General features: G+C 42.7%; 2 protein-coding genes across 10 annotated transcripts in view; one reads left to right on the top strand and one right to left on the bottom strand.

Moving 5' to 3' along the window:
* Positions 1-500: 500 nt before the first annotated feature.
* On the bottom strand, positions 501-18,683 carry SUB1 (SUB1 regulator of transcription). Of its 4 annotated transcripts, none has more exons than XM_080638228.1 (5): positions 18,169-18,683; positions 15,698-15,770; positions 13,189-13,311; positions 3,109-3,217; positions 501-764 (listed from the first exon to the last, which is right to left on the bottom strand). In XM_080638228.1, the coding sequence occupies exons 2-5, from the start codon at positions 15,767-15,769 to the stop codon at positions 685-687; spliced, it is 384 nt and encodes a 127-aa protein (XP_080494354.1). In that variant the 5' UTR covers position 15,770; positions 18,169-18,683; the 3' UTR covers positions 501-684. The 4 variants fall into 4 exon arrangements, with proteins under 4 accessions (XP_080494354.1, XP_080494352.1, XP_080494353.1 ...); XM_080638226.1 differs by lacking the exon at positions 18,169-18,683 and adding an exon at positions 17,749-17,792; XM_080638227.1 differs by lacking the exon at positions 18,169-18,683 and adding an exon at positions 17,610-17,657.
* A 7,373-nt stretch (positions 18,684-26,056) lies between these two features.
* ZFR (zinc finger RNA binding protein) overlaps positions 26,057-26,990 on the top strand; it is a 47,012-nt gene continuing 46,078 nt past the window's right edge. For all 6 annotated transcript variants that reach the window (XM_080638601.1, XM_080638600.1, XM_080638603.1 and 3 more), the window contains exons 1-2: positions 26,057-26,157; positions 26,436-26,520. In XM_080638601.1, the coding sequence (XP_080494727.1) occupies positions 26,121-26,157; positions 26,436-26,520 (122 nt within the window). In that variant the 5' untranslated portion in view covers positions 26,057-26,120. The remainder of the gene's footprint in view (positions 26,158-26,435; positions 26,521-26,990) is intronic.

Below are 26,990 nucleotides of genomic sequence, written 5' to 3'. Positions count from 1 at the left end.
CTAGGGTCCAAGAAAAAAGGCTAATTTTATTTTCTAAGTCAAGCAAGCTAGAGAAAGAATTAGAAGAAATAGCATGTGGCTTGTGTTCAAGTGTTATTGTTTAGCATAACACTTCATGCAAGTAATGCAAAAAGTCTATACTCAGGACTGTTTACATCTGAATAAATAGGGTAAATTAGCAAATACCGTATTGAAAATTATCTACAAAAATGTGTTTTACCAAGTATTCACTGTTTGTATCAAGTCTTAAAGCAGAAAGCTGTCAGGGCAATACCAAGGAGTATGAAATAAAAGAAAAATTAAAATGGAGACATTCTAAGAAATGTCCTCAGAAAACAAATTCATTTAAACTGCTAACTAAACTGAAACTAATATAAAGACTAAAGCTATTAGGTGGCCTTATCAGCAAATACCTTCAATCAAAAGGCCATGAACAAGAATCCTTTGCATATTATTTATTTTACATCATGAGGCAAACGCAACACATTTCCTTTTAGTAAAGTATACACAAATAGCCTCACTCAAAATACACTTTTAATGCACATAAAAAAAGTATTCATCTTACAAATTGTTTTGCAATCCAAATATACAATAGCTTGGAAAACAATGTTTTAGAAAACTAAAGCCAATGCAAAAAGACTGCTTAGAACAACTGAAGTGATAAATGTTTCTGTATGGCTCTCTTTACAGTTTTCTTACTGCATCATCAATATCAGAAATCTGTTCCTTCAGCTGGTTCCATTGTTCTGGATTTAAAGAAATACCTGAAATGCATTAAAAAAATAACACTTAAGACAAGAAGAAAATTGTGGTACAGGATCTTGCATATTTACTATCAAGGCTGGCTTCACACACAAAGTCTATGTCATAACTACTATGTTTGAGCTACTTCCAAAACCATCTTAATTACTCACCTGGAACACTTCAGTTTAACCTTAGACTTCAGCTTATCTCTGGTCAAGTTTAAATTACAAAGAAAATGAGTACAGTGCAACAAATTCATTCACAGGCAGTGAAATAACAGGTCTGGCCTTGACAGAAGGCAGCACAAAAGCCCTGGGTGAGAAGTAGGAAGTCACTGGTATTCCCATTGGCTCCCAAAAGCCATACTTCTGTGGACAGAACTTCTATGCACTTTTAAAGTACCATAATACTGGGGGAGGTGGGTGTAGGGGGGAATGTTCCTCCTATTTTGTAAAGCACTGTAAATAATTCACACTATAACTAACATTTGAGTTACTCCACTCCCTAGCACTCCCAAGCCAACATGGAAGTTACTTTTCCACTTCCAAGTTCACTACAGTTTCTAGTGACAACTAATAATAGTTCAGTGCCACACATCCCGTCTCAGTTCTAAGTTCATACTGCCCCAAATCAGAGTCCAGGCACATAGTTTCTTTGTGCATTAGTCTCTTCATTTTTTCCCCTACAGTCTCTATGCCACATCTATACTAGCACAGACTCACAGGCCTACCTCTCATACTCTCTCCTACCAGGCTCTTCTACTATTTAACCCTGCTCTCCCCTCTCAGTGATCAGGCTTCCTTCATTGCTTTCTCCATGTAGGTGGAGCAGGACCTGGAAACAGGTGAAACTTCGATTTCCATTCCTGGGGCTCATCACCTTTTTCTTCTTCTACCACCACTGTCTTATCAGAGCACCACCCTAATTTTGAGCAGCAAGTAGTCTTCATGGAAGTAATCTAAGAAGTTTTCCATCAGTCTTTAGTGGGCAGGTTTCTTTAGAAAAAAGTTAGGCCAGATGCATTAACCACTTGAGGGAACCAAACGTCCCTGAACCACATGCTAGATGAATTGCATGCAGTTCAGATATGCTGTTTTATACAATCTGACACAATAATTTAAACAGATTTTTATCACACAATTTCAACTGCTTATACTGTTTTCAGGATAACTAGGTAAGCAGCTTCTAAGTATACAAGTATTCTATCCTAATAGAATTCAGACCCTTTTGCCACACTGATAAATATTTCTACCTTATCATGTAATTTTTATCACTTGGCCTACCCATCAAATCTCATTGTAGTTTGCCACTCAAACTGCATACACTTTTGACTTCCACCTCAAAACACAGCAGGTTAAAGTCTTTAGAAGATAAAGACATCTTTTTTGTTAAGTAGCAATAACAAATCCAAACCAAGGTATTTTCCTGTACCATATCAGTGCACCTGTTCATACAAACCTATTCTCAGTGGTCATCTAAGAAATTATGAAAATGCTTCTCAAGCTTTCCAAATGTCTGTTCACTAAGTTGCCCCAGGACGCGCCAGAAGAATGTGACAAACCGTACATTGACTGTATATTAAATGTCTACAGTCTCCACAGCAGAATGTTTCACACTTACCTCTTTACATTGCACAGTATGAAAACCAATTAAAAGCAGGCTTTTCTAACAGAAGCAGTATGAAATTAATCTAAGCATTGCTACTCCCAACTATCCTCACGTCCTCACCCTGCAGGTGGCAAAGCTCTGAGAACAGTTCAGTGAAGGCATGCCATAAAAAGCTAGTACAGGAGTGACAATTAAAGGTAAAATGGCTTATGCTGTGCTGCAAATTAGAAGCACAATGAACACTTGAGGTATTTGCACCTCAACTAAAATCTTTAGACATTTTTTCCAAAATTAATCATATCAAATGTTTTATTTTAATTAAAAATTGATAGAAATTGAAGGGCATTGTATAAAAGAAATTATAATCTTATCATAAATGAGCAAGTTAATTTTTTCCAGTGAATTTTGAAAAAAGAAATCAAATTATAATAAAAGAAAAACTGCATCAATTTAATCAGGGTGGTGGGGTAGGGTGTGTACAGCTACACATATAAGTCCTATGCAGAACTTGTTTGCATTTGATGTTTTATTTTCCATAAATCGTGGAGAATCCATTTAGGAAAAATAGATTCAAGACAACAAACCCAATTTGCTTTTGTGTATAATCTGCAGATAAAACTAATTGTTTTTCAAATATAAATGATAAAGTGAGACGAAAAACAATTCAGCAACAAAGTATAAAGATCTGATACACAAAGCTCTCCAGCAAATTGCAGACAACATTTTAATACAAAGTAACACAAAGCAGAACAATACCTTTTCTGCCAGGCTTCATTTCACCTTCTTGATCCATCCAATATTCTCTGATATCAATTAAGACTTTCCCTTTAAAGTCACGAACACTGACATATCTCATTTTGCCAATCTGTCAAAACACATATAAGGGCATTTTAGCTATTTTACATATTACAGCATTCACTTTTCTCAGCAGTATCAGGATCTAACACGTGACATTCCAGGCTGCAGCTTATTTTAGACAGCAGAGAACAACTAGATAAAAACCTTAATCCAGAGTAGTCAGTAGGCTAATTAAGTAACAACTTAAAATTAGTTGAGCACTCAAAGCTTAATGCAAAAATAGCTCTCCTACAACAAAAATACCTATACTCTTAACATGCTTACTTCTTACAAAAGCCACTAATTTACTGTTTGTGGAAATAAAATTTTGCCTAAAAAAAAAAAAAAAATTAATTGTTCGCTGAAAAAAATTTGCCTCCAAAATTTTGCTGAAATAAAATTTTACAACCATCTTCATTTGCAGCAGCTGTAAACAAACAGGGAAAGAGAGAGCTCTACTCCAAAATCTAAATTTTAGTCAGTTTCATGCGTACAGAACCCAAGTTAGATACTCACATGTAATAACTGCAATTTTAGAAGTTTTTGGTTTGGGGTTGTTTGGGTTTTTTTCTTTTTTTTAAATACAGTAAATACAGATGGAAGTGAAAGCTAACCAGCTGTCCCATGCCCACTCCCAAGTCCTCATGGCACTTCATGGGAACCACGGTTAAAAGACTATCTCACTCTACCAGGTGTCCCAAAGGAAATATTCAAATCCTGCAAGTTTACCAATACGTAGCATAGTATGAAATGACTCTGGAATTTCAAATTTCTGCACCACAGTGGCTTGAGTTATGAGGGTGCAAAGAGGGGTGAGCAGGGACAACTCACACTGACAACTATATGTCACGCTACATATTTAAGCTCATTAAAGATCTTTCCAAATTTGATTTTAAAAAAATTTGTTAACATAAATTCAAAGTACGATGTGAATCTGAGAATCAGGAATTGGATAATAAAAACAATCAAATACAATTCACACATAAAACTCTATGAATTCTGTATACACCTGGATATTTTTTTATGAGGAAATAACACATTCTAAAGTAAACAGTTTTAAAACAGAATACTCCTTCCTATTAAAACATTTCACTTTAGTTTTCAGCTTCACTACTTGATGCATCTTGCATTTTGATATCATTTTAAAGGCCCCACACATATCTGCATTTCATAAAATAGATATAAAGAAACATGCTTTGTGTTTGCTTAAAGCAATTTTCCTTATGTAGATCATAAACTCTAAAATTTATTTTAAAACCATGAGGACATCTTTAGACACCATAAGCCTGAAGCAGTTTTCTTGCTTCAAACCACCCTTTAAAATGAACAAGATCTTACAGCTTATAAGATTAGTATTTTTTGAGTGATTTATTAAATACTTTCACAGTACTACAAATTTAACATTCAAAAATAAGGTGTGAGGTCATGATAGCAGAGTTCTTTCAGACCAAACTTGGTATCATGCCTAAGTCCATCAGCGCTGCTGGCAAAGAATATCCTAAATAGCCAACATGAACAACATTTCCTCGGTTTTACACTTTAATGCGTCAGTGACTTTTAAGGTCACCTCTAAGAGCAGCTTTAAGTAGCACTACACACAATGCTTCCCTCCCTCCTGGCACTGAATAATTTCTGACCAATTCTTTTTCCACACAGCAGCTGACAGTGCTAGGATAGTTTCTCTGATCCAAGACATCTTTGTATCTCTATAACCACAGTGGTGTTCCATGGGTAGTATTGATTTATAGCAGCATAGTTACTGCAGTTCAACCTTCATAGACAAGCATAGAAACAAGTTCGATGCTTTTTATTACATATTACATTGAATTACATACACCAGAAGACATTGAAAGCATAATTTCCAGGTTTCTATTTCTTTGAATAAAAGGCACTGAACTGCGTCTCAATTCCTTTCACAGCTATGAAATGGACTTCCTGTTAAGAGCTTCAGCAACAACCTTCTTCACTACTTTTCCTGTTTCCAGTTTGTCTTGATTAAGTAGAAATAGCCAAAAAGCACCCTTCTTTCTTAGGTGATAACTACATGTACTGCATTAAGAAGAGCACAATAAAAAATCCTGTAAACAGTGAGATCTGCAACACAGCAAACTGATTGTAGTATGCATCAATGACCACCTAAGCTTCAGAATTAATGTGCTAAACCAATGACCTTTCCAGAGCATCACAAATTTATATTTCTCTACTGTCAGCCTATGATAAAGACATCACAGTGGCAAACTGAAGAACTTATTTTTCACAAGTAACAAAGCAAATGCAACCAAAATTAAAAAAAAAATAAAATTATATGTATACATACATACACACACACATATATATATGAGAGAAAAGAGAGGGGGGAATAGGCAGAACAACACACAGACAACTTTTGAAGTAACAATTTCAGTGAAGCGTGATCATGCAATGTGGTTCCACTCTGGGTAGCCATCAATACCACATACTGACAGCATTAAAAACCTTATCCAAATCAGGCACAGGTAGATGACAGGATTTGTCAAACTAATCAAAGAACATGATGTAGAACTCATGTTGGCTTGAAGTCACAGACAGGAACCCAATGTGTCAACAGAAAATCCTTCCACATAATCATGAATAACACTTGTCCTTAAGGCATCCACTAATACATCACAAAAAGGAGTAAGATAAATATCCACAACCCAAGTGCACCTAAATCCTTCAAGAAATTCCAAAGTATACTACGCTAACTATAAAACCCAGACAGACCAAGACATCTATATAAACAAAATACACTTGGTCTCTTATATTGAAATAATTCTCTCCAACTTACATTTATAGCATTCTTCGTAAGTAGTTTCAAAAAATACCATCACGCCAACATTAGCCTCAAACAAAAAAAAAATGTAACAACGAGCTCTATATGAAGGAAAGCTGTATACTTCAGGGTACAGAATAACAAGCCTTTAAGTTTCCCATCATTTGGTGCCACTCCCACACACAATATGGACATTAAAGAATTTCTGTCCTATGAATGCTTTACAGCCTGATCTCTACCAACTGCAGCCACACTTGTTATACTGCATAGCCCCTTGCACATCAGACATGATTTTACGGCCATAGGAAAGCAAAAAGGAAAGCTTTTTGTATTAGTAGCAGCCCTAGAACAAACAAAATACCTAAAAAAAACCCCAAAACCAAAACATTAAAACACATCTAGATCTTCTAGCATGCTCTCCTGGGGTGGAGGGAGAGAGGTTAAGTACCCTCAGATCTACAGTGCTGTTTCTACTTTGTAACTGCTGCATCCTAGTTAACACACATAAACTGACGTAGTATGAAAAAACTCACCAAGCTTCACATAATACAATAAGCGATCTAAAAAAAACCTTTTGTTGTCGATTAACTAAAAGGCAGGCAGAGACTAAGTAACACTGATGTTTTCGGTCAAGGTGATTATCGAAATATTTTTTCTGTTATTACACTCAACACTGGAAGAATCCTGTTCTCAGACTAACAGGAGTCCTCTGCTGTCTGTTTTTAGTAACTTTTTATCGTCTTAGGTCAAAAGCATTGAGAGAAATCAGAGCACGCAAATAATTTTGCTTTTATCTGAAAGGATTTTGGTTTTTTTGTATCAGGGAGAGTTAAAAATTTTAACAGCTTTCTCCAAAGCTTGAATTTGTGAACTTATTACAAACATGGCATAAAGCTTATACATAGCTTTTTCTGAGTTCTAACTGCAGTTCACCTCATAACATGTAGAAGACATGATCTCATTTTTCCTGACATGGCTCAAAACATGCCCCAGGAGAGCCAGAAGCATTATATTCTGTAGGGATTGGTGCATGGACGGGAGGTTGCCAGGAGGGACAGGAACCAGCTGACCCTGGGGAGGTGCTTGGGCGGCAGATATAAGGAATTCTAACTGCGCAATAAATCGTTGATGACCCGCATTCCGTGAATGCTCTATGTCTCAGCCCTAGTTCGGAGGGAACTAGTGCTTCCGTCCCTCACCACACAAGTAGCGAGAAACTACAAGTGGTGACCCCGACGTGATAGCGATGGATGTGAGCCACGTGGTACAGGTACTGGAGGCTCTCGTGCAGCAAGCTGGGTTGCCGAAGGCGATACACTCGGAGCCAGCGGGCCACTGCATCCAATGGTTGCGAGGCCGGGGGGCGGTGGAGGCCCCTGTGGATGTATTAGATACCTCCTGATGGGGACAGATCCGCCAAGAGCTTTTGGAAGCGGTCTTGGCTGGGAAAAAGAAAGCAGGAGATCTAGGGGAGACGTGGGGTGCCATCGAGAAAGGTATCTCCAGGAGAGGAGCTGCTGCAGCGGCTGCGGGACACGGAGGCGCTGCGAGTGGAGAAGCCGCGGGTGCAAGCGCGGGAGCTGTGGAGGAAAGTGCCCCGGGAGGCGCGGCCGGAGCCCCCGGGCCGCGCGGCCGAGCGGGCAGCGCCGGAGCTGCAGTGCGACTGCCAGAAACCGCGGCCGCGGCAACAGCAACAACGGCTGCAGCAAAAAACCGGGAAGTAGAGTGTTGTGAGCCCTGGCAACACTCCCCTTTGTGCGACAGGGCAGGGGACAGGGGGGTTCCCCACACCGAGCAACAGCAACCCTCAAAGCCTACCCTGGGGGAATCCTCCCTACTAACGACATTGTCTTTATCCTTGGCTACCAGGCCGGAGTGTTTAGTTTGGTTTTGATTTTCTAGAAAAAAAAAAAAAAAAAAAAAAAAAAAAGAGGTACCCTTACAGCCTTTTGAACACAGTGTGTGAGTGCTGTGGTGGGCTGTGGACTTGAAACCCCATATACAACTCATTTGATAGTCTCTCTGTGATCCACATGTACTAGAAGTTGGCAAATATATATCCATGTATATCCATGTTTCTATTAGCCCTTGGAGAATTTTTATGGATATTGCTGACCGCTTCTTCCCATGTAGGCTGGCCACCTGCATCGGAATGAGTGTGCATTTTGGTCAGTGTAAAAGCCCAAGGCTCGTGCGATGTGGGGGGGGCAGAGCCTCTGCGGGGACGCCCCCTGAAGTTGAGCCTGCCACCTCACACTGTGATGATGCTTCTTGGAGCTGATTTTTGATTGTCTTCACAGGGTCCTTACTCCACGTTCTGTATGAGGGACCGTATAGTGGGAATAATGATTGTCTAGGTTTTGTGTTTCAAATATTGTAATTGTATGGAGTGTGCTTGTGGGATCCCATGCGTGTGTGCGTGCGTGTGTGCTGAGGGCAGACAGTGTTCTGTGTATTTCTTGTTGTTGGGTTTGTGTAAAACTTTTAATGCGTAGCAGATTAACATTTTGGACAAGAAAGGGTTAATGCAAAGTGCTGTTGCTGGCAGGTATTTATGGCTGCTGACAGGCAGGCAGCTGTAGCTTCACATTTCTTTCCCATCAGAATGCCTTTGAATCACTTTAACCAGCCTCCTTCTCAAGAGCTGATAACGTGGGAGAGGGCATATGTTTGTGTCCTCCTACCTACAGGTCCATGGCAGCTGCCTGCAAAGTTTGCAAAGCCTTGCCATGAGCTGGACAGACAAGTGGAGGAACCCGATGCCTCAGCTACAGGAGCTGACAGTGAATACCCCGAGCAGAATGAGATAGAGGAGGAGAAATATAAATGATTACAGGACATCACTTGGGGGCAACTGAAAAGTAACAACTTGAATATGTGTGCTTGTAACGTAGCTATTATTAGAGGCTGTGATTTTGTGTATAAAACCACTTGTATTTACTAGCCAGTTGCTAATGAGAAACTATACCTTGTATTGTCTGGACTTATTACTTGTAAAAGATGTTAGACCATGCAAATTTGCAGCAGCTGCTAGAAAATGCTAAGGCAAAAGCTAGAAAGATTCTAGTATCATGGTAGTGTTATAAAGCAGGTAATGGAACAAATTAAGAGGGTGGGAGAACTCCACTGGTAAGAAAGTTCTTTGGCTGGTTTCTCACTGCCATCAGCATTTTCAACATGCTGCTGTAACCTGTAATAGTTACTCTGGTAATGTAAATCTGTGTATGCTTTGCCACAGTAGCAACTTGTTACTGGATGAAGCAGGTGAAACTCTGCATTGACAAGGAGGTACAAGAATTGAGGTGGCCTGCTGTCACAGTCAAGGGCAAGACTGGGTTGGCCTCTGTGTTTACCACCAAGAAGAACCTGTAGCTCCGCTGCTGGCTGCAACCCAGCAGGCATGGAGCGGTGGGGACACATGCCATGCCAGACCTTGATGTGAGGGGATGGCCTCCCCTGTTATCAAAGAGCCATCCAGGAGAAAAAGGGCAGACCCAGCAGCCTGTGACTGACCTATGCTGAATAAATACGGAAACATGCTAAGATCTTACACATGGTGTATGAGGATGGGCAAGCCTTTTGGCTGGACAATTTGTTAGGTGAATGGGGACTGACAGGTTGGCTGGTTGCTCTAGTGGAAGGTGGACTAATGGTGTTTATTGTCATTTTAACGATTTTGATTTTGTTGCTGTGTATCTTTAATGTATCCAAAGAATGATTATGAGTGCTACAAAGCATGTTTGGCTTGTATAGAAAGAAAAAGGCGGAGATGTGGATGACTTTCTGGCAAAGAACAGCCATGTACCCAGATCAGCAAGTGCCTACGTGGAGTCGGGCATGAACCAAGGGACAACAGAAGCTGAAGGAATCCCAGCAAGATAAGAAGGAACTGACAAATGCTACTATGCTTGCACTGAGTGGGCTCTTGACTGATGTTGATAGTGTTTGTCATGCCACCTTACAAATAGGGCAGCAATCAACTTTTTATTGTTGGCACAGGGGCATGGTTGTGCTGAATTTGAGGGGATGTGCTGCATGAATTTGTCAGATCATTTGGAATCAATTTATAAGAGTATACAACAATTGAAAGAAGGGGTTAAACGGCTAACGAAAGATGATGGATGGGGTAACTATATTATGTGTGTTAGTTTTATTTGTATTAGTAGCAAGTTATATGTTGTGGTGTATGATGTCTATGGTTCAGAAAAATGTAACATCTGTCTGGCTTGCTCAAAAAACAAAAAAAGGGGATTGTGTAGTGGCTGAGGGACGGTGGACATTTCGTGACCAACCCAGAGGTCTTAGCCTTAGGAGATGGTGGTTATGAAGAATACAGCTGAAAAATGGACATGTGAGTAATCCCAGCTGTTTGGTCTTAGCCAAACTCTGAGTTAAGTTGCAAGGTCTGAATTCAAGTTACTCAGGCTGCAAGGCCTAGCCTTAGGTTACTAAAGGACAGTTACATGCAGTAGAATAAGGAACTTGGCATTTGCTCAAGGCTAACAAGATGTGGGAGCGGGATGGTTAAACTGCCAGTTATGTGAGAAAGGTAGCGAATGGATAATGTTAGCTAGCTTGTTACCTGCTTCAAAAATGTGTGGACTGCACTTCGGAGCCAATCAGAATCTATATTGGTTACGTCTAGCCAATAGCAGTTCAATTTCTGGAAGCATATACTGTAGCTACTGTGTTACGACAGTGGTCTGCGGACCCCATTAGCCATTGAGACTGCAACGGAGTGTGCACAAGTCCTTTTTCAGGCTTTGTCTGAGCAAGCTGCTGAAATTTGCGCAAATCACTGCAATAGTCATTCGCACATCCCTGGACTCCTAGCTGAAGGTAACAATAGGGCAGATCGTGTTGCACAAGGTCTGCCAGTCCCTGACTGTTGTGCTCCAGTTTTTATGCGCTATTTACATGTCACAGTTGATACCCGTAGCAGTGTCATCTTGGCTATGGCACAACGCAGCAAGACGCTAAGGTGGCCATTTTGCATTGGCACGAGGTCATGGCGATTTTGGGAGTCCCTAGCCAGATCAAGACAGACAACGGTCCAGTATATTCAAGTCAACTGGTGGCTTTGTTTTTACGACAGTGGGGCATTGAACATAAGACCAGTTGTCCTCATAACAGCACTGGCCCAGCTATCGTCAAGCGCGCGCACCGGACTCTGAAAGCTCGCCTCATGTGTCTTGAGGCGGGGGAGACCGTACCCGGAAGAGCTCCTGCAGTCCGTGTGCGCTGACTTTTACTTTCTGGTCTGACTAGTTTAAATCAATTCTCGCGTGGATCAAGTGAACAATCCCCAATGAGCTCGCACTTTGCTCCACCTCTAGACAAACCCCTGTATCCACAGGTATGGGTGAAAGGTCCGGAAAAGGGTAAGATAGGTCCATTTGCCCTACGTGCTCACGGACGAGGCTATGCCTGTGTAGAGGGTGAGACTGGCCTATGCTGGGTACCAGCAAAGTGACCATTACCGTATTTGTAGTTGTGTCTGTAAGTTTGTATTTGAGCTATATTTCACAGGTGGTGATTGGTGCTCGTCTATATCTGGGAGAGAGTGATGGAAAGAGGTGTGAAATGACATCCATGGTCCTTATGTGTCCAGATGACTTCACTCACGGATCCAGACACAACGTGCCTTACGAACTTTGTAGCCGGCTGTTGAATACGACATCACTCAGGCCGGAAACACCTGCGTCTAGGTCCCTTTAGGCTGATGCTCTGTGTTCATTGGTATTAGGATGTTTGTTTCCTTCTTGTTTGATTATGTAATATGCACTGTGTGTGAATACTTAGTGGCACAAACCTTTCTTACTTAGTTAATTAGAATTATAAGTTGCTTATCTGGAATAGCTGTTAAAACCCTGAGTTTTCTAGTCTTGAGGCGGGGGAGATGTAGGGATTGGTGCATGGACGGGAGGTTGCCAGGAGGGACAGGAACCAGCTGACCCTGGGGAGGTGCTTGGGCGGCAGATATAAGGAATTCTAACTGCGCAATAAATCGTTGATGACCCGCATTCCATGAATGCTCTATGTCTCAGCCCTAGTTCGGAGGGAACTAGTGCTTCCGTCCCTCACCACACAAGTAGCGAGAAACTACAATATTCTTCCTTTGATGAGGAAGTCCAGGCATTGCCTTCAACTGAACTTCTCTCTCTCAAATATATAAGAAGAGGAAAGCGAGAGCTGATAAATCAAAGAAAAATTATATATAAAAATTCCTGTATTACAGTGTTAAGCAGATCTTCTCTCAGAAAAGACTGTTGGGGTTGGGGGAAAGGGAGCCGAGGTTGTGCCACATTACTTTGCCCAGCTGCAGCCCAAAACCATTTATTTTGCCTTACTCAGTGTCGGTGCCATCTTATTAGGCACCTCTCTAATACTCTTTCATAAACTTAAGAATCAAAGTCTCCAAGCTCCTTTCTCTACGCAGCTAGTCCGGGACATTTAGTAAGTCATGATACATACCCATAAAACAGGTAATTCCAAGCCATGTCTATTGATGCACAGAGCTTTTAGCACACCGCTGTTGCCTTGGCCAAGCCCAGGAACTACAAACACCCTGACTTCACAAATGCATCTTGCTACTGAGAAATATACATTCACCTTAAACTGTACATCTTAAATATAAGGACAATAAATTAGAATCTTTCTGGAAGATCAGTGGCAAAAAAAAAAAAAAGAAAAAAAAAAAAAAAAAAAACCCACCCAAAAAAATCCAAAAACCCTGCATCATAAAACAAAGGAACGAGGAAAACTTATTCCAAGACACTGTCTTACAAGGAGCAAAACTGCCCTTGACCTAGATAAATGGGAACGAAGAGGCCCTACTTCAGTTCCTAAGAACCTTTCTTTCTAGAGTCCTGAATAAAAAACACTTCTATGTAGAGACAGTCCTGATCTAAATTTAAAGTATATTCACGGAAACTGCTGTATTTACCAAAAAATGACTACCCAGAGTTACCATGGGCAAAGACATAGCGGTTAGATCACTTGCTACAACTCAGATACTTTTTACTCTGCTGAAACCTGACAACTCTTTTTTTTTGAGCATCTTATCTGCATGCTAGCATTGTAATCCCCTTTAGTAAAGGCTTCAGGAGACCAAGCACTGTGCCCCCAGAATATTCAGAACACCTCATAAAACTTATACTGATTATGACACAACATGTTAATCAGGCTCGAAGAGTCATCAATTTTACCTGAAACATATTTTCATCTGTGGTACTGCTTTGCTTAGAAGAAGCTGCAGCACCTTTTGAACTTTCACCAGTCTTTTGTTTCTTTACAGGCTTTTCTGGAGTTACTTGTGTTTTCCTCTTCGCCTTGGAGACAGAAAAAAAAGAAAGAAAAAAAAAAAAAAAAGAAAAGCATGAACCACAACTCATTCTATAAGTTACAGAAAACTTTGTATCAATGGTCACAAACTACTACTATGCAATGCACATTATCATATTTCTGCTGTGAATGCAAGAATGCAATACTGTACATTTAGACTGGAATTTAATTGAAAAATAAATTATTCAAATTACTTTAATTCGGTTCACAGAGAAGTTCACTTTGTCTCTAAAGAGAACTGAACTAGATCAAAACACATTTCAAATATCCTGTCAGTACTTTTAATGAAAAATTTAAAGTCTGACAGAAGTTTCACCTTCCTTTCCACTGAGTAGCACAAGAAATGCAGGACAGCTAACACCTCTTCTAAAAAAAGGAAAAAAATAGATGAGATGGTGAAGAAAGATCTAGAAACCATCTTCATAGTAATTTTTTTTTTTTTTATGAAGACAGTGTTGAATCTCTGTTCAAAGCACAATAATAGAATCATAAAATAGTTAGGGTTGGAAAGGACCTTAAGATCATCTAGTTCCAACCCCCCTGCCATGGGCAGGGACATCTCACACTAAATCATGTCACCCAAGGCCTCATCCAACCTGGCCTTGAACACAGCCAAGGATGGAGCATTCACAACCTCCCTGGGCAACCCATTCCAGTGCCTCACCACCCTCTCAGTAAAGAATTTCTTCCTTATATCCAATCTAAACTTCCCCTGTTTAAGTTTTAACCCATTACCCCTTGTCCTGTCACTACAGTCCCTAACGAAGAGTCCTTCCCCAGCATCCGTATAGCCCCCGTTCAGATACCGGAATGCTGCTCTGAGGTCTCCGTGCACCCTTCTCTTCTCCAGGCTAAACAGCCCCAACTTTCTCAGCCTGTCTTCATACGGGAGGTGCTCCAGTCCCCCCATCATCCTCATGGCCCTCCTCTGGACTTGTTCCAACAGTTCCATGTCCTTTTTATGTTGAGGACACCAGAACTGCACACAATACTCCAAGTGAGGTCTCAGGAGAGCAGAGTAGAGGGCAGGATCACCTCCTTCGACCTGCTGGTCACGCTCCTGCCAGCTCATGTTCATTTTTTCATTGACCAACACCCCGAAGTCCTTCTCTGCAGGGCTGCTCTGAATCTCTTCTCTGCCCAACCTGTAGCTGTGCCTGGGATTGCTCCAACCCAGGTGTAGGACCTTGCACTTGGCATGGTTAAATCTGATTACCCACAGATGCTACAAAGTCTCTATTTCTACTAATGGTTATATGGTAACCATGTCCATTCCCCAAAAAATAGTAAGACCAGGATACCAAAAACTAGTCTCATGTGCTAGAATCACACTGGGGATAACCACTTTTAAAAACAAAAAAGTTTCAACAAGTATGGGAGGTTAAAACTGGGGGGAGAAGGGGAAAATTACACACCAAGCCAAAACACCACCATTTCACTGCCCACAAAAGCAGACTGCTAGACTCTGTCTTTTCAGGAATTCAGTTCCTTATCAAAAAATAAATTCACCTGCTCATTTCCTCTTCTATTGAGATCACACAGAATGCCTAATTTGCAAAGTGCAACAAAGCCACATCTGAACCAATTCAATAAAGCAGACAGAGTCTTTGCACACACTACATTAAAAGACCTGATTTCTGCATGGCCACCTAGCATTTTTTTCTGGTTTTGTTTGTAATGATTGGTACATCTATACAAACTTATAAATTAAATAACTATTTAAAATAAATGGGAACACAGAATTCATACATTTAAAACAGTCAACATATGTTAAAATTAATAATCTCAAAGACATTAATTTCAATTCAGCTTTTAAGTGAGAAACTAGAAGATAACATTACAGTAAATGTAAGAATCTGAAACAGAAAAACATACAAATAAGATAAGCAAGCGACACATTGAGGACAGGGCAAGTGAGGGTTTTTGGCTTGGAAAAGTAATCTGGATACCAAATTGAATGAGGCAGGGATATGGGTGTTATCTTTGTCTTCAAAAGTAGTCCAGATTCTTGCCACCAGGGCCACAGACACCTGATATCACATGCCACAAAGCAGCAAAGAATTGCAGAAAGCTTACAGTTAGATATATCACATTGAAAACACTGAAGAGAGCAAAACTTAAGAAAAAAAATTTACTGCAAGGCAGAAAGCATCCCATACACCCAAACCCTAATCTTGGGAGGTAGAGGGGTTTTTTTTGTTGCTGTTGTAGTTGTTGGGTGATGCTGGGGTGCAAGATAGTGTTTTGGGTTAGGTGCCTGACAAATCACATGGAATGATGAGCACACTGTGACATAATGCTCACGTAATTCCTTAAGACCAATCTGAAATCTAAGAGTTAATACAGTAGTAATAAACTACACATAATATTCACCTTTTTGTCAACTTCACTATCTGAATCACTGGCAGATGAGCTTGACGACACAAGTTCCTTTGATTTAGGCATTCTAGGAAGAGAAAAATAACATTAGAACACTGCAAAAGAACTACATCCCTTTATGGCTGAAAAGCCATCTTCAAATCTGTTTGTAAAGGCCCATCTTCTCTAAAACTCTTCTAAAGACTTTCTTGCCTTTTTATACAAGCTTTAATACACGTTGTAGATGCAATATCAAACACTCTTCCTTTTGATACCTCTTCCTCTTTTTGTTGCAACTGCATTAAATGCAGTGATTTTGTTTCCAAGTGATTTACAAAGAGACAATTTTTCACCAGTTTCGTATAGACCTAGATACGGCAGAAACCAAAATATAAAAAAATACAATATTATATATATAATATTATATATAAATATTTTTCCTCCAGTTGAACTCCTTACATTATATTCACAAATATGAACCATTAAGCTCCTAGCATTATCTCTACTCTTACACAGCCATTTCACCAGTTGGATTTGCAAGGAACATGACGCATAATCATCATACAGAAAGCTAAACCTCCCACCAGTAAGACAAAAAGTCTGAAAAAACCACCTCAGTTACAGTGAACTACAGTACTGCAGTTAATATTTCCACTGCAGCTTCAACACATCAGTCACTAGAGTCTATTTATTTGCAAACAAGAGGGCATTCAGCTTTCCTCGAAGGCATGCTGCCAGGTGTGCTTCTATATCTCTTTAGTATGCAAACATGTGGTTAGGTATAGCAGCCATACATCCTGCCTGCCACTCTCTGTAACAAGTAAATAGCTCATTTGTTGTTTCACAATAAAAATAAGCATCCCTGAAAGAAACTGTATAAAATAAACTACAGCTAGGAAAGGCTAAGAAAAGATTAAACAAGCATAGCTTGTTTAAATAAAATTTTTAGGGAAAAAAAATAAAATGTTTTAGGGAAAAAAATAATAAAAAAGAATAGTAGCGTTCTTAAACTGGTAGAGAAAAACCCATATGCAAATTAGAAAAAATAGAATTTAAATAATGATAATGGATCAGCATGGTTGTAAAGAAGAGCAATTTCTGCGGTAATAGCTTCAAGCACGATGGTGGAAGCTGTAGCACTGCCAATTAAACAGGGCACGGGGAAGCACAATTAAGCCACGCTGCAGGAAGGAGGCAGAGAAGAGCTGCAACGGGACAATGTAAAAAAGCACCGCGAGGACATGAAACCGGGTGAGCCGAATTAGAACAGATACGCGGTGGGGCGAGGGCAGCGGCAGGGAACAACTCCAGGGTCCGGATGAGGGAGTGACAACATGGAGGAAGGTGGGGGCGGAAACTGGAGGGTAAAAATCAATGGGAGGTGGCAGGGGCACCTCAGGAAAGACTGGCAGGCGCAGCGTGACGAGACACCCAAGCACCGGGAACAGCGAGGGCGGAACGAGACGGGCCAAACGAGGACGAGAAGACAGAGAAGAAAGCCAAGCCAAGGCGAGCTAGGAACACCAGGTAGGCGGATCCCAGCCGCCATTTTCCTCCCCTATTCCTCTTTTCTATGGCTCGTGCTGCCCCTCGGGGGAAAGCAGCGAGAGCCTGAATGGAGGGGCACATGCAAGGACGCCCAGGTTCTCCCAAGCCAGGGTGGCAGCAAGCGGGCTGCAGGTCACCAGCGACGAAGCGGAGAAAAAAAGCACAAAAAGAAAAGGGTCAGGGGTCTTCAGCGGGCCGGGTCAGATCCCGCAACGGGGAGGCCGTAGCCGGGCGGCTCTCCGCCGCCATTTTCTCCCTCACTCAAATCCTCTTTGCCCCCTCAACATGGCAGCTTCTCCTCCCGCCCCTGGCCCGCTGCAGAGCAGGGCATCCCTCCCGCGGGGCACAGCAGGCACTCGAGGAAAAGGGGAACCCTCACCACCACATGGCTAACCGGGCGCGATTTCCAGCCCCCGAGCCCGCCGGCGGTTACCGAGGAATCGGCAGTCAGCGATAGAGGTGAGGGAGAAAAAATGGCGGCGACCCCGATGGGGCGAGACAGGGACCCCAACACTTACGTCCCGCTTCACACGCTGGTCCCCGCCGCTACGAAAAAACCGGAAGTGACATATGCCGAGCAATCCCCACCCCTGCCTTATGTCACGTGGAAGGGGGTGGGGGAGGTGCTTAAAGGGGACGCGTCCCTTTGTTACTCGTGCTCTCGCCCTCGCGGGGTCCCTCGGATCCGCTGCCGCCTCAAGCCAGCAGAGCGCTGAGGGGGCACGAGCGGGCCCTCCATAAGGGGAAACCTGGGGCCGGGGGGGGTAACGGCAGGACCTTGCTCGCCCTTCAGCCCAGCCTGAAGCCCTCGGAGTTGCGGCCTCGCTGCGTGGAGGCGCCGCCGGGGCTGGGCTTTCACCTGCCGCCTGCTCTCCGCTGGAGAACTGCGAGGGGAGGGAGGGCAACTGGAAAAGAACAATTAAACAATTAACAGTAACCTGGAATGGCCGTTTTCCTCCGCCCGCCGCAGCGGTTCCTCGATGTAACTGCAGCGCCCTCCCAGCTACAGCGCCGAGAGGCCGCTTTGCATAGCGAAACCGCAGCGCGGGGCCTCGCGGGGCTGTTGAGGAAGGCACCGGTTCCTGTTCCCGTCAGCGGGTGGCGGGTTCCGTGTGTCTCCCGCTGGGGCTCCCGGCTTGGCGATCACCCGCATTGGGTCAAGCGCAGGTTGTGGGATGGAGGTTAAAACAATCTCGACTCCTGTTTGAAACACCTGCTTTTCAAATGTCCTCCAAGCACCAAAAAACGCTCCAAAACAACAACTTGAAATACGATTATACAATATTGACTATTTGTGTGCTATGTTACAGCAGAATGCGCTGCCGCCACGGTGCCCAGCTGATGCTGTCTCCTGCGCCAGGATCTGAACAGCAGCTGTAGGCTCAGCTCACCTACACATTAGCTTCTGAGATAAAACACCACCTCTTGGAGGAGAGGTGGGGAAAGGGTCCTCTGCCCCCAACTTTGTGAAAGGAGAAGACTTTTAGCAGCCTTTGGAGGCTCCAATAGGCCAAGTAGGCTGTTGGAGCATGGGTGGTTTCATGTTGTGTTTTCCTGGGTTGCCTGTTTCAGCCTGTACTTTATGATGAGATTTAACATATATTATAGTCAATGCAGCTTCACACAGAACTAGCACGGCCTGTTACTGTTTGCTTATCACTCTTCACACTGACGGGTCACGTAGCCGTGCTGCAAGCATGGCAGGCTGCCAGTGTTTCAGATGCCTATTATCGGTCTTGTCCTTTTCTCAGTGATATTACCTTTAGACCTGTTTTTGCTGCAATGTAAGCTTTTAGTAAAAGTGCAAGCAGATTATCAGAAATGGGAAGCGGACTTCAGTCCCAATGCCAGTTTCCAGATAAAGCTATGTTAGGCTTTAGAGCACAAGTTTTATGAGCAATGCCTGAGGGAACTGGGGTTGTTTAGTCTGGAGAAGAGAAGGCTCAGGAGTGACCTTATCACTCTTTAAATTCTTACACTCTTTACAACCTGAAACAAGGATGTAGCCAGGAGCTGGGTGATCTCCCAAGTAACAAGTGACAGGAGAAGAGGAAATGGCCTCAAGCTGCACCAGGGAATGTTTAGACTGGGTATTAGGGAAAAGTTCTTCACAGAGAGGGTACTCAAGCATTGGAACAGGTTGCCCAGGGCAGTGGTGGAGTCACCGTCCCTGGAAGTGTTCACACACCATGCAGGTGAGGCCCTCAGTGATGTGGTTTAGTGGTGGCCTTGGCAGTGCTGGAGTAATGGTTGGACTTCATGATCTTAAAGGTCTTTTCTAACCCAGACGATTCTATGATTGTATTGTTGGTAGAGGTGGAGTGGGGTGGTGGCTGATCAGCCTCTGTAGTTTCAAGGACAAACACCTATCAATAAAGTGTTTAAAATCAAATGTCTAGGGCTTTTTTAAACTCCAAAGATCCCTGTTTGTTAACACGGACCAGAAGGATAAACATGTTTCAAAAGAGGATAATTCCCCAAAGTCAGCATGAGCAGCTGCAAGTCCTAAGCAGGACTTTAAGGTTTCTGAAAAAAATACTTACAGGAGGTGAGCAGCCGAGATTTGTAGAAGGGATCCATGAAACCTTTACAGCCCTCACCATGAGGTGAGGTAAAATGACTGCCACTGTGAGCCAGTTTTTTACTTTTTCACTTCAGTTGGAGGAAAACAGGAAGTCAACACCAGAAATTAGAAGTGCACTCTTCTAACTAGTTCTTGGAAACTGGCTGCTTTATAACATGATATATCTTGCAAAACAAAAATAGGAACTGTACAGTTCTTAATTTGTGCCTGATGCTTTGATTGTAATCAAAAGCACAGTAAATGATGTGCATGCAAATATATTCATTTCACCACTGAGCAAATACCAGGCTTGTCGAGCCATATGATTGAGGATGAACAGATGATACTTCAATACTTAATGCTTAATTCCAACAAAAAAGGAAAAAAAAAAAAAAGCCTATTCCACAAAAGATAATTTCCTCATGTGGAATACTAATTTGAAAAAAAAAAAAAAAAGCTGTTCTTTTCAAGGCTTTTACTGACTTTCATATTAGAATACCAATGGCAGTTCAGGTCTTTGTAATCCCTATGTGCCTTATAGGGCAAGACCTGTTACACAAAGAATGCTATGGTTTTCGGAGCATCACATTCAAATCAACAATTCTTTATACATTTTTAATCAAGTTCTTCAGCCTTGAAATAAATCAAAATTACTAAAAGAGATTTTCCCATTGGACCTCATGGAGTTAATTTCTCCCACCTGCAACATTTCCTTCAAGGCAAGCACTGAGTTTATTTTTACAGTTGAATTCCTGAATTTTCAGGGAAAGGGAGTGTTTGCTAGAACTAGGGATTTCACATTCTGGTTTTTTCAGTAATGATAGGTTTCTTTGATAATTGTTCTGGTCATTTACTATAGTGGCTGTAGAGCTTTTTGATAAATCATCCTTACTATATGTTATCTATTTAAAGAAAAAAAAGCAGCTACTAGGCTTTAGAAAAGTGGGAAAGAAGCCTTAATTTTCCTGAAGTAAATTTATTCTGTTACCTTCTCAGTGAGTCATCTATCCCCCCAAGGGGTATAGTACATTTTCTGAGCTCTTAAAATAGATTTTTGTAATAGGCTTGTTGCCTCATCAGACAGTTTCCTTCTGTAGCTGCCTTAAAAAGGCTTAAATTCTTCTAGTTACTGCCTGATTGCCTCATTTCATATCACACATGTCTTTGGCTGAGAAGAATGTTGAAGCATTAGCTTTTTATTCAAAGGGAAATTTTAGCATGCAGATTTGCACAGGAATGCTGAGAAATACAGGCTTACGCTTCTGATCATATAGCAATTACTAACTGCAGTGGCTTACTCCTCTACCTACAAATAGTAGAGCTGGTAGGAAACATTTAGTGGGGAGCAGGAAGAGAAACAGCTCTTTAAATGTTTTAGTATTCAGTACTTACTAGTTTAAAAGCTGGATGAAAAAATCAACTGAGAAAAGGAAGGTTAACCTATAATATGGACATTAATTTTATTAAAGTGTCAGGAAAAAACGATCAAGGGATGCTGCCAGGCAGTATTTCATTTGTGTAATGTAACTGATTTGTTTCTCATGTGCATATGATGTGTAACTTGAGTTTGCATTAACACTTGCATAATTTTCTATTACACTTGGATTTGGGTGGTGGGGTTTTTTTATGTTGTAATTTAGTATTCTAAGCACTGATAACTTCCATTTGTGGTTTAATAAATCACATTTATTAGCACATCTGTTGTTATGGTTACTGCTCAACGTCTAAACCCTGCTGTTAAAAGGTAACACTTTCTTGCTTTAATCACTTAAACCTTGGTGAAAACATCGGGCCTTTGTCTTCACTGCTTAAAAAAAACCCCATAATTTCACTTTAAAATAAGAAGGTTGATAAGCTGATGAGTGTCCTATCTCTGTAGCTATCAGATCTGATTTCCAGGTGAGAATGCAGCACTGGACTCCTTATACTGATTTTAAACCCTTTCCTTTCTAGGACTTTTACAAAGAGAGCACTAAGTATTAAATTACCTTTTCAGGAAATAAAAGTGCAGCTTTTGTTAACATGGTCTGTCCTCTACGGAATAAGGAAGCTTCAATCTTCTGTTACACTTGTCCTGCCCTCTGGTGGTCGCACCAAGGGGAGCTGAGAGTCCGGTTTTAACGTAAACTGGAAGGTTGCCTCTAAGAAAACTTGCCTCCCATATGTACAAAAAAAAAAAAAAAAAAAAAAAAAAAAAAGTTTATGTTTGCTTACTTTCAGTGATTTAAAGAGAAGGTACAAAATATTTGAAATTTTAAAATTTTCTCCATCGTTTTTGAACTATAGTTTTGCAGTCCTGCGGTAGAAGCAGAGACACGCATCTTTAAGTAACATATTAGGATTGATGACACTGCATGTTACATGGTACTTTCTTCTTCGCACCATATTTTGGAGATCTCCTGTCACATAGTTGAAATGAAGGTAAAAGATCTGTTTTTTCTTAATGCTAGCTTGACATTTTTGCCTGTGATATTTTTAGATGCACTGAACTTTGCACAAACAGAGTAGCTGTACTATTTAATTCTGAATTAAGGCTTTGTGATCCAGTGTGTGTTTTCATTCTGGAAATTCTTGGCTGACCTTCTGCAATCTTAAAAGGAACAGAGATGGAAAAGTTTCTTTTTCCTATTAAAAAAATAAGACAAATCAGCAAAAATAAACACCACTATGAATGTTTCGCTAAACCTTCCTGCCCTTCTCCCTCTTCGACATGCTTTGCACTTGATCACTCTATTAATTTTCCTCCCAGTTAAGGGTACAGAAATCAGTGAAGTTCAGAATGCCCTGAAGGATCTAATCTGAGTGTATTACTGTTTCATTTTGAAGCAAATCTGATACACCTCTCACAGAGATGCAATCTTGTTTTATAACCCAATGAGGTTTCTAAAGTGTAGACTATGAATCTGATCCTGCAAGCTAGTAGTAGCATAAATAGATGTTATGTAATGGTTCACAAAGTCACGAGGAAGCATCAGGTTCTTATTAGGAAACTGCTGAGGGAAAGGCTTGTATAATATGACTGGGGTTTTTTTTTCCAAGGAAATGGGAAAGCTTCTTGAGTTTAATTTGCTTTTTGGTCACACGTAGTATATGTGACTTCTCATAAAGTATGTTGTAGTCTTTCTAAAGGGATACATGCACTGAAGATTCAGTATGCAAAACTCACCCTGAATAGTAATTGGAAACTTCTTCTGGAATTGTGACTGAGTTGGGCTGCCACACAGGAGCTTCTGCTCAGACATATGCAGGGCTGAAATCACAAGATGTAGGGTGCAGTGTTTGAATTAGAACTACTAAGAATTATTTGAATGAAAGAAGTTAGGAACCTAAGGCAGAATTCTGTATTGTGCATAAGAAAGCTTTTTCTTTTTCCCCTCAGCTTGTGGAGCCAAAGGTTGAAAGGAGGATAAATATTCCAAGTTTACCTCATCAATGAAAAAGAAGTAGGCAATTGCAGACCTACCCACTGGCAAATATAGCTTTAGTGATACGGTGTTAAAAGGTGTGTGAATGTCTGTATGCATATAGCTGCTTATATTTTTAATGAAATGTGTATTGAATACTGTATATTTATCAGTATATTGGGAGGTTTATACCGAAAAAGCTTGAAAAACAATGGAACAAAGAAAACATCAATGTCCTTTTTGTCCAAGCACCATGATCCAGTGGTCCAATTATGAACAATCTTTCATAAAAATAAAGATGGGAGAGTATAAATATCTCTCGATATTACAGACATGGCATGAGTCGATTGGGGTTGTCATGGCAGAAGAGGCCATGACCTGTGGGAACTGCAAGCTGTCCTGTTCCCACTATGTGGACCATTAAAGAAGAAGAAGAAGAAGAATTTCTGATAGTGTACCTGGGTCTTGAGTAAGCCAGGGAGTGTTTGGATGCAAGATCAGGCTGGGAAGCAGCCTGGGGAGTGATTGTTTATAGAATGGAATTTATAGTGACTGAAAACAGTCACTGGGAATGATGTAGTTGCTGTTCGGCTTCATGGCTCAGACACATATCTGTATGCTATATATTACCATTCTTGAGTGAATAAAGGGGAACTAGTTGTGAAAACAGTATGTGTGTGTGTTTAGCCTCTTTCTTTACAGAAGCTGCAATGCCCTATGAGTTCTTCTACAGAAGATTTGCATAAAGCCTTCTCCTGAAGTACTCTCATATATAACTTCAGGATTAGGGCTTTTTTTATAAGCATTAGCAATTAAGTGTCTTCACCCAATAGCTGCTTTCTTCACTGTAAAGCACTTTGAGTGGACATGCACCACAGAGACTAGAAAGTTATTCCTTTTCCTGTGCAGGTTCTTTTTCATGTTGTGCTTGATTAGGATAAAAATGAACAAAAGGTACAGTACTATTTAGTTCCTATGCAAAACTAGTAATAATGACCAACAAATCATATTCAGTGAATTGGCAAAGATGTTTGGCATCTTAAGTAGCTATACTTCATATGCAACTCAATAATGTAAGCTTTAGATGAGAAATTACTTTCCTCTTATTTGTTTTATGAACAATAATCTCTTTGTTGAAATCTTACGGCCTAAGATGCCCGCACATACTATGGGATAAAGGAAACCCCTGGTTTCGGTGAGAACTGTGGGAGGTCCCAGGCAGGGGTGATTCTGTAAGTGTGGCTTGCAGAAAATAAGTACTTCTAAAATGATCACTTATTAAACCAGAAGTTTTGTGTAAGTCCTGATTAGTTTACGAAAAATGCACATCAAAGCACAAAGTACGCAAAAAGATGCAAGTATTTAGGGATTTAAGTTTTGCTTTGTTCAGAGGCTTGAGAAGAATCTGCTGCTCCGAGGAAAGGGTTGCCTGAAGGTGGCACAAATGCACATTCAATCACTGTCCAGGCGCGGTTACTGCACTGGCTGCTGCCCAGCGGTTTTTAGGAACAATGTGATGGAATGTGGTTGCTTAGAAACTTCAGATCAATGGGCCCTGTGTGGGTAAGGCTTTCCCCCATGTGTGCAATAAGCATGTAGGTACTATGGCAGAACTGATTTGTGGACACATGTCAGCTGTTGTGCTTGGAGACAGGTCAAACGATGTGCAGGAGGCTTTAGCTGGATGACAATGATGCTCTTCATGTGTGGTAATGTAGTTGTATGGTGCAGCTGGGGGCCTAGGTGAATCTAAACTGTAGACAAATGATGGAATCATAAAATAGTTTGAGTTGGAAGGGGCCTTTAAAGGTCACCTAATTCAAGGCCCCTGCAAAGAGGAGAGACATCTTCAACTAGATCAGGTTGCCCAGAACCACATCCAGCCTGGCCTTGAGTGTCTCCAGGGATGGGGCATCCACCACTTCTCTGGGCAACCTGTGCCAGTGGTTTACCACCCTCTTTGTAAAGAATATTTTCGTCACATCCAGCCTGAATCTCCCCTCTTCTAGTTTAAAACCCATCACCCTCTGTCCTATCACAACAAGCCCTGCTGAAAGTTTTTCCGCATTTTTCTTATAGGCCCTTTATAAGAACTGGAAGGCCACAATAAGGTCTCCTCAGAGTCTTCTCCAGGTGGAACCCCAATTTGCTCAGCTTTTCATCACAGAAGAGGTGCTCCATCCCTCTGATCATTGTTGTTACCCTTCTCCAGGGTCTTGCTGTGAACTCTGCACACACGTACTAGGTGCAGACACTGCCTTCTAGCTCTGTGGCCTTGCAGGTATGCTCACTACTTACTTATTGTGTGCCATGCTCGGGCAGACCATGTACTTGTGTGGGGTACACGAGCGGTACACGAGCCGGGACACGGCAGGCGTGGCAGTGACCTGCTTCACCTGTACCTCTGTTATTAAAACCACCTATTGCTTGCGCTGCACCTTCGTGGGCAAGAATGAGAAACCCACCCTCCCTTGGCCATATGAGCCAGCAGGCCGGGACTGATGGAGTAAGACCGAGATTGGGTGGACTAGCGCCGCTGACAGCAATGGCCCAAACCCAACTGCGCCTGGGCCCCGGGACTACAGCTCCTATGAGCCTTTGCACATCCCGCGCATGCTCGTGGGAAAGTCCCGCAGCGTCTCACGGCCCGTCCACGACACGCCCAGTAGTGTTGTGCGGGCAAGGGGTGGTGGCGCAGCCGCAGGCCGGACTACAGCTCCCAGTAGCGCCCGTACATCCCGCGCGTGCGCACGGCGTCTGCCCGGCTGCACTCTGCCGTTGTCGCTGTAGGTGGGTGGGTGGGGGGGAAGGCAGCGAGCGAGCGCGCGCTGAAGAGGAGGAGGTGGAGGGAGGAGGAGGGGGGGGGTGGTGGTGAGAGTTGGAGAGTTCAGCCGCCGCCGCCGCCGCTGCCAAGGCCGGACTCATGATTCCCATATGCCCGGTAGTTTCGTTCACCTATGGTAAGTAACGGCGCTCGGGGTCTTGTGTTGTGTCCGTGCGCGCGGAGGGGGAGGGGATTGCGGCCCGCGCGCGCGGGGCGAGTGTCCTGAGGCGCTGTGTCTGACTTGGTGCTCACGCGCTTTTCCTGTCCCTTGTCTGTCTCTCTGTCCCCTTCTGCCCCTTCTACCGTTCCCCAACCCCTTCCCTCCTTCTCTTCCCCTCTCCTTCTCCTGCCGGGCCTGCTGTCATGGCCTCGACCGCCGCTGCCGCTGCCGTCTCTGGGTTATCGCCGCCACAGTGCCCAGCCGGCTGGGAGAAGATGCCAAAATGGCCACCGGCAACTACTTTGGATTCACCCATAGCGGGGCTGCTGCCCAGTATAGGTAACCGCCGCGACCCCTCCCTGCCCCACCCCGTCCCTCCCCCTGCTCGGGCCCGCAGCCTTCGCCGTCTTTCTCGCCGCTGGGCCCGCGTCTGCCCGCGGGGTCTCCCCGCCCCTTCGGGGCTGACGGCTCGAGGCTGCTACGATCTCTTGCTCCGTGCATGGGCCTCCTCTGCGCCCTGCTCCTCTGGCGGGGGGGTGGTTGTGTCTGGTACCCTTCTGCTTGTGTGCCCCGCCCGCGGGTGTGTTTTCTTATTCTCCCGGTAATGCTGTGTCCCCATGGTGTGAGGGTGGGGAGGTGGAGCTGAGCACGGAGGAGGAGAATAGGCGGTAGCATCAGGTCCCGAGGCCCTTAAATTAAAATGGCCACTTGCAGGCAACGTCGCTAGCACGTTACCGGCAGCCGCCTCCGGGCCCTCCTCCTTCTGCTTCACTGAAGACGGTGCTTGCTGCCCGTGTGTTTGCTCCCAC

This window comes from Psittacula echo (genome assembly GCF_963264785.1).
Source record: "Psittacula echo genome assembly, chromosome: Z".
Lineage (NCBI taxonomy): Eukaryota > Metazoa > Chordata > Aves > Psittaciformes > Psittacidae > Psittacula > Psittacula echo.
The sequence above is the reverse complement of the archived record's forward strand: the minus strand, read 5'-3'. Positions and strand labels throughout refer to the sequence as shown.

Bases quoted from the DNA above. Each gene is read 5' to 3' on its own strand.
- SUB1 (XM_080638228.1), bottom strand. From the start codon at position 15,769: ATGCCTAAATCAAAGGAACTTGTGTCGTCAAGCTCATCTGCCAGTGAT. The intron at 3,218-13,188 runs GTAAAATTGATG...GTGTTTTGACAG, and splicing joins CAGATGAAAATATGTTTCAG to ATTGGCAAAATGAGATATGT. The intron at 765-3,108 runs GTATTGTTCTGC...AATGCATTTCAG, and splicing joins AATGAAGCCTGGCAGAAAAG to GTATTTCTTTAAATCCAGAA.